General features: G+C 42.4%; 1 protein-coding gene across 1 annotated transcript in view; it reads left to right on the forward strand.

Moving 5' to 3' along the window:
* LOC126360777 (odorant receptor coreceptor-like) overlaps positions 1-5492 on the forward strand; it is a 113147-nt gene extending 107655 nt beyond the window's left edge. Inside the window, exon 6 of the mRNA XM_050007741.1 lies at positions 5406-5492. Within this exon, the coding sequence (XP_049863698.1) occupies positions 5406-5465 (60 nt within the window). The 3' untranslated portion in view covers positions 5466-5492. The remainder of the gene's footprint in view (positions 1-5405) is intronic.
* Positions 5493-8209: the final 2717 nt, after the last annotated feature.

Here is an 8209-nt window from a genome sequence, read left to right on the forward strand (position 1 = left end):
TCCGTTACAGCCATGCGGATAAGATGCCTGTCATCTCGATTGATAGTGATACGAGGCCGTTGGGATCCATCAACGCGTTCCGTATTACCATCCTGGACCCACCGATTCCATATTCTGCCAACAGTCATCGGATCTCGACCAATGCGAGCAGCAATGTCGCGATACGATAAACCGCAATCGCCGTAGGATACAATCCGACCTATACCAAAGTCGGTAACGTGATTGTATGAATTTCTCCTCCTTACACGAGGCATCACAACAACGTTTCACCAGGTAACGCCGGTCAAGTGCTGTTTGTATATGAGAAATCGGTTGTAAACCTTCCTTATGTCAGCACGTTGTCGGTGTCGCCATCGGCGCCAACCTTGTGTGAATGCTCTGAAAAGCTAATCATTTGCATATCACAGCATCTTCTTCCTGTCGGTTAAATTTCGCGTCTGTAGCACCGAAGTCTCCTCACCTGCGGAATACCGGAATCTGGAAGCGTGTATCTCAAGTTGACAGAAGGCAGGCAAGGACAGCAGGCTTCACATAGAATACAAAGAAAAACATTTCTGAGTTGGCATCGATGCACTTGAATCACAGTTGCTAACGGTTCTACGGCTAGTTAGAGTTAAAGCCACGAAGTGAAGCACACGCACTGAGCCGACACTGTGAATGCACCGGTCTTAAAGCGGACACATGGGAATGCCACAAGCACTAGAGCGACACGATAGCACTAGTTGACAGATTATAGAGTGTAAAGATACAATAGAGCGAAGACTTTTATGGATAGAAGACAGTGTAGTACATCCGGAGTAGCTGCGGAGAAACGCTTGTCAGGATACGTTCGAGTATTCCTTGGGCGTTGTTGGTTTCGTATATCGCTTGGCAGACAGGAGATGCATATAGAAAAAGCCGTGTTAATTTATTCAACTTCGACAGTCATTCAGGAACGCATTCGTCTTCGGCATGCTTTCAGCATCAGCTTGTGCTATGACCACTTGTAGCGGCAATGTAAGTGGCACGCTGAAATGCCGTCATCGGCACGCCACCTTCAGTAGACAATGGCGGCCAACCACTGGTCGTTGCCCCGATGCGTAAAATAGGCAGCAAACAGCGTCTTCTCCATTACACAGATTGTGGCGTTATCCGGAGTCTAGCTCTGAACCGATGGCTGGCAATCACCGAGAAGCGGCTGGCGTCTGCAGCGATAGCAAGTGGGCCACAAAACACCTTGATCGACTAGAGATACAACGTTCATATTCGCAGGACACGTACATTAATACATACTGCACAAATGGTTAGCATTTCAGTCACCTCGGTCAGCATGTGTACTATTGCCTAGTAGTCGTAGGATACATGACTGGCCCTGATAACGTGTACCATGCATGATGGCACCAACGCGTATAAGGCGCCAATGGTGTCCTATGGTACAGCCCACTATGTTGCATTCACCTGGTTTCAAAGTTCATCTGTGGTGTTTGGCCGGCCGCGGTGGTCTCGCGGTTCTAGGCGCTCAGTCCGGAACCGCGCGACTGCTACGGTCGCAGGTTCGAATCCTGCCTCGGGCATGGATTTGTGTGATGTCCTTAGGTTCGTTAGGTTTAATTAGTTCTAAGTTCTAGGCGACTGATGACCACAGATGTTAAGTCGCATAGTGCTCAGAGCCATTTGAACCTTTTTTTTTGTTGTGGTGTTTGGCACTGGGTCACTGCGCTGCACCTGTCGTTCCGCCATATTCCAAAGGTTTCAATTGGCGACAAGACTGGTGGTCTGGCGGCTCAAGACAAAATGCTGACATCCCGTGACACCATAAGGCACATGTTCGTGCAACAACATTTGGTCGTACATTGTCTTGCTGAAAAATGGCTTCTGGAATGATGTGCAGAAAGGGTATGGCTATGGGTCGCAGGATGTCATTCACGTATGTCACTCTGATCACAGTGCCCTGGACACGCACAAATTGTGATTTTTGGTTGTATCAAATAGCACCCCACACTATAAGACCTTGAGCTGGTACTGTATATTTTGTGCCAATGCTGCCACTGTGATGCCGTCCCCCAGTCTGTGGCGAACCGAAACGCAGCCATCATTTTTCAAATAAACAGAACACGAATTCGTCCACCCGCCAGGGTAGTCGAGAGTGATAATGTGCTGCTGCCTGTACTCCGGTAGGCCTTCATCGTTAATCCGGGATTCGATCAGGGGGCCGGTATGGCGGCCAGCTTGGATATGGTTTTTAAGTGGTTTTCCACATACCACTCGGTGAATACTGGGGTAGACTCCACGTTCTGCCTCTGTTACACATCTCGTAGACATTTGAGAAAAATGTTCGCTTACTTCCACGGCTTACTCGTAGACAGCTGGGGTACACTAATTCCGTCCTGGGGAGTTCAGGGGGCAGAAAGGGCATCCGGCCATCTGCAACGAACACTGCCAAATCAGTAGTAACACGACCGACCCCGCAATGGCGTAGGACAAAGGCCCGAAGAATGAGAGAAAGAAAAGAACCTGCATTCGTCCGAAAACACTAACTTATGCTATCCTGTTCCCAGTGACGTCGCTTCACACATCATTGCCGTCTAGCACGGGTCTGCATATTTGTCAAAGGTAGGCAGAGAAGTGGACGACGCACACTTAACCGTGCATCAATAAACGGCAACAGACTGTCACCTCTCACAGTGTACAATGTGTTAGACACTTCCACTGTTGCGACAGAGACGAGGTGGCCGCACGTCTGTCCTGCAATGCCATTCGGATTAGGTGTCGATTTTCTCGGGGGGCGGGGGGAAGGGGGGGTTGGTCTGGGTCGTGCGACCTGACCCATCTCGTCGTGCTCTGCGGCCTTCCGTGAACCACTCTGCACACTGTCGTTGCTCTGGCGAAACATTTCGCTATACACGAGCAGGGATTTTCCGGATGGATGCATCACATTTTCTCATGCCAATAATGGTCCCTTTGCAAACCCACTGATTTGACGGTACAACGCGCGGGATACCGTGCTGTCTGAGGCGTCTTGTCACGGTTCACACGGCTTTCCCCCGGCGGAGGTTCGAATCCTCCCTCGGGCATGGGTGTGTGTTTTGTCCTTAGCATAAGTTGGTTTAAGATAAATTAAGTAGTGCAGAGGTCTAGGGAACGATGACTTCAGCAGTTTGGTCCCATAGTCCTTACCACAAATTTCGAATTTGACGGTACGATTCGCACATACTTTTGCGAAACATCCTGCGAGTCTACTCAGGTCACACTGATCCGTTTCCTCCGGTTTATAGCGACAACGAGACCCGCAGACACATTTTACGGGTCTGTCCTATGTGTAGTCGTTCAAGGCGTTTGTTCTGAACATGAGTGTACTTAACGGCAATCGAAAACTGCGGCTAACAGAGTCAGCCTTATTTCCTGGCCAACTGACCGAATAACGACGGCTTGGCTTGATCAGCTTTAAATGCTGCCGCTCTCTGCTGGCTTTGCAGTAGTGGCTGTGTCGGTGTGTAGCGCCCAACACACTGGAACACAGGCAGTGACAGAGGCAGTCATAAGCGGCTGTAGGTCGCCCTGTAGAAACTTCCTTGAGAGCTGGTCTGATGGTTGACAGCTGGTCTGATAGCATGTGTAGTTGCTTTTGCTGATCGCACATTTCAGTGACGAGTGCTTCCTGTCTGTGGCTGTGGCCTGATTACCGCTCTGGACTCCATCTTCTCTACCAAGTTCTGCGATACTTTTAAACACTTACAACAGAATGACCTTGAAGGAATTTTGGAGTTGTTGTTATTGTAGAGTTTATTGGAGCATCATTGTATTCTAACCATAATAACGGTATGTTCTACAACCTAAATATTTAACTGAAGCATTCTGAAAAGCTTGTAAGGTTGTTGCAGGATGGGATCTACTGAGACATAACTGTTAATAAATATTTCGATACATTGCGCCGTTTCCGATTTAAAGATTGAAGTTAACCAGTCAGGTCATATTATACACAAAATCAAGAGGTCTGCCCGAGACAGTGTCTCCAAACCTGTTTTTCGTTTGATTTCCTAACTTAAATTTATAACTTCCGAAAATGGCAAATTTTTACTCATAATGAGCATTTCAAGAAGTGGTACCTCACGGATCCACAGATGTCTGTGCGTTATCACATTTCAGCCCAAGCAAGTTCTTGAATTTTCGAGCACATTACGACCCGATTGGCTACCCTCAATGCTAAATAATTCGGGAATGGCGCAAATTATCGATTTTTTCTAAACAATTATTTCTCAGCACAGTCTCTCCCGCAACACCCATAAACGTTCGTCAGAGTGTTTGTGACTACTCAGTATTTATGCAAAGGGATCATCTAGAAGATGTGTATTCTGTAGCACAACGAGACACCCACACTATACCAAATGTTTGAGCTACTGATTTGTTTTTGGAGCAATAAAAGAAATGTTTCTCGGGGTACCACAAACTGTGTCTGCTTTACCAGTGGTTTCACTGTCCAAACAAATGCGATAAGAATAAGGTAAAAGATTTTTACGAGAATACTTGTACTTATGTCAATTTGATATTGATATGATTGCACCTATTTTAAGAAAATAGTAATTGGAACAAAGATTTTAGTACTAAGACAAAAATGGTTTATAGTGTTACGAATGAACCTTATTAGACGGCACATATAAGATGTACTGGGAGTGTGTACGGAACTACTGGACAGCTACTGTTCCAGGCCACATATTAATTTTGAACTGCTTGAAAAGTATGCCTACTCTGTTTTTATGGTTACAAAAATTTGTTATTCCATCTTTCTCAAATGTTGCCAAATTTTCAAACAGGACGATGATTGCAGTGGAGTTTTCAGTTGTATCGATGATTTTCTTTGATAACCTACCAAAATATGCTTTGGTTAGTGGCTGTAAACCTTATTTCTGTTGCACTCCCTAATTGTTCGACGTAGAATTTTATCAACAATTCGAAAATGAAATACTTTTGGAAGTATGTTTGGTGAGACGTTTGCTTTCTTTTGTTCTGAAGAAACTGGCACCAAATGTTGTTAAAGAATTTCTTGTACATGTTGTTTACCTGTTTTTCAAGCATGGAATCTGATTACCATGTGTCTTTTTTCACAATAGTTTGCCAGCTTTCTAAACCATAAAAAAATGCTTTCAGTCATTTGCCACAACTATCGCTTTGACTGCATGTGGGATATTCTGAGATTTTTTTGTTAACAAGCTGGATTAAACTAATATTTCGTCTGGCCGATAAGCAAATATACTGAATAAAAGGTACCAGTACATTGATTACAACACTCATCAACAGCGAGTAATTTGTTTTCGTGTGCATTACACAGTTATTATTGAACGTCACGTTCTCATTTGAAATACGTTAGTGTATAGCACAGAATGTATTAAGAAGAACAATAACATCCGTTTTGTTCATTATGTCTACAGGTGCTGAACGGCGCATATACCCTATTCAACATGTTGTATCGCCTGAATAGCACAAAATGAGTTGAACAACGCTGGCAGCGATGTAACAGTTCGTGGATGGTTTTACTTCATCTGGAAATTTACAAAAGATGCACAGACGTAATTCTTACAAAACAAGGAAATCTATTTGTGTTCGCACTTAAAATATAGCTTAGCACAATTTATTTTTTGTTGTGATTTGTAAGAGTATGAAATATAGAAAATACATCATGTATAAAATAGTATTGTCATGACAATGTCAGCTGTGGAAATTCTCTTTCTTAAAGGAGGAGTGTTTTAATTAATGGTTTATTTGATAACATGAAATCCCGAGCACCCCTGGTCAATCTAAATGCAAGTTCGTCTTTTTTTTATAATCTTGCTCAGATGCACCACTGTAATAAAGGCCCTAAGTAAAAATCCTTCAAGATGTTTGATCTCCTTAAGGATCATAACTGGCGCTCTAGATCAGGGTCTGATTCGTCAATACATTTTCACCACTATTACAAATGAATTGAATCACTCCCTAATACAGTAAAAAGTACACGACACTACCAGCAAAAATGTCACAGTAAACATACCGTCGAAAATGCATACCTTAATAGCTACGAGCAATTTTTCGTCTTCGATACTGTGAAGCAAATCTCTCTACTGCAAGCTTTTTACTTTCCACATTTCTGGGAAGTAGTAGTATGGACTAAACCAAGAAAAAATGCCTAGTAAAAATTTGCTCTAAAACGCATACATTAAAAGTTATGAACAATCGTTCATTAGAAGAGATGTGTTTTCAAGTAGAGAAGATGAGCGCTCGCTCATAGCTCTTAAGGTATGCATTTTAGAGCACGTGTTTACTGGACGTTTTTTCTTCTTTTAGTCCACATTACCATTTCCCAAAATATGGAAAGCAAAGAGCTTGCAGTAGAAGAGATTTGCTTCACAGTATCGAAGATGAAAAATTGCTCGTAGCTCTTAAGGTATGCATTTTCGACCCAACGTTCACTGAGACTTTTTTGCTTCTAGTATCGTGTACTTTCAACTATGCGCGTTTACTCCATTAACTGTGATACACCCTGTATAGTAATGACACTCCTGCTCATTTTTGCTGTACACAGCAACAGCAGCGCTCTAAGCGGCCGAAAAGCTACACTTCAGAGTACGATATCGAATGTGTGCGGATAAACTTTCTTTACAATTGGGAACGTATGTAGAGCCATAAAAATCGGCAGTGACAAAAAGTTGACACAATATTTGTCTTTATTTTGTTTCGTAAAGACTGTGGGCGTTTATGAACACTATATTACAGGACAATTTATTCTCTTCTAACCTAGGGATATTTTCTGAAGAAAATCGTTTTCTTTTAAGAACAGAAAGTTAGTAATAAATAGCAGAAGACTGATCTTTTGAAGAAAGACGTCTTTCAGTCGATCAGGATAATTAATTACCACTCACAAATAAATGATGCTCCAGCTACTAGCACTATGTTTTACTAAAAGTAAGTTTTATTACCTCTGGGATTTCTAGTTAATATTTCAATTGTGTTTCTGCCTTCCTACAAACTTATACAACTTATACGCTTATGATTGTTCTTTAATTACTTCGGCTAGGAAGAGATTCTGTTGACAGATTTAAACTGAAGGATTCGAGTTCAATATATATACGAGGTGTGACAATAAAGTAATGAAACTGATGTGAAAGAAAATTTTTCTTACCGTTTTAGTCTAGTGTTGTCTCCTTCAAAGTAGTTCCCTTTGGTTGCACACACTTTTCCCAGCGCTTCTGCCATTAATAGTAACATTTCTGGGACTCATCTTCCATAATATCCTCTAAGACCCCCATCACAGCTTTTTGGACGTATTGTGTAGTTTGAAAATGGTGTCCCTTGACTGCCGTTTTGACTCTTGAAAATAGAAAAAAGTCGCACAGAGTGATATCTGGTGAATACGGTGGCTGTGGTAGTTCTGAAATTTGTTTTTACGTTAAAAGTGCTGTACTGACAGAGCAGTATGGGATGGCGCATAATCGTGATGCAGAATATAATTATCAGCAATGTTGGCACGGACACAAAGAACTCTTTTACGAAGTCTTTCTAAAATTTCTTTGTAGTAATATTGGTTAAATGTTTGTCCAGGAGGCACCCACTCACTATAAACAATTTCCTGGCCAAGTTGACATCCGTCTGTGAGGTAGATAGATGGTCGTCCACTACGGTCTTCATCTTCAACAATCGTTCTGCCTTCACTATACAATTTATGCCAATGAAAAACTTGAGCTCTTCACATAAGCTCTTCTCCAAAATCCCCTTTGAAGCTTACCGTAAGTTGTCATCGCAGTTTCACCCAATTTAACGCTAAAAGAAATGGCATACCATTGCGCATTGTTATGTGGTTCCATTTTCGTGACGAGAGACACAAACATGTGTTAACTTATTACAGTACAACTCACAACTGAGCAGATGCATCGAGGTGCCACTTGGACTAGAAGCGGCTTATAGACCAAGGTCAAAGATATTGTGCCTATGCAAGCCTGCACGGTTGCCACATCTTGCAAAGAAAATCAGTCTCATTAATCTTTGAAACTAAACATGCAATACTGGACCAACTCTCTTTGTTCTTACTTCTTAGGAACACTTCATTTGCTTTTCGCATGGTCCAAATTTACCCAGAGCAATACATACAAGGAAAATATAATGTTTCTTAAAACTAGTCTAAGGCTAACCAGAAAAACAGTGTAACTTCGTACCACTTTTAAAACTGACATTGTACTCAAACAGGCATAATTAGTATACA

Source organism: Schistocerca gregaria, chromosome 1 (genome assembly GCF_023897955.1).
Source record: "Schistocerca gregaria isolate iqSchGreg1 chromosome 1, iqSchGreg1.2, whole genome shotgun sequence".
Taxonomy (NCBI): domain Eukaryota; kingdom Metazoa; phylum Arthropoda; class Insecta; order Orthoptera; family Acrididae; genus Schistocerca; species Schistocerca gregaria.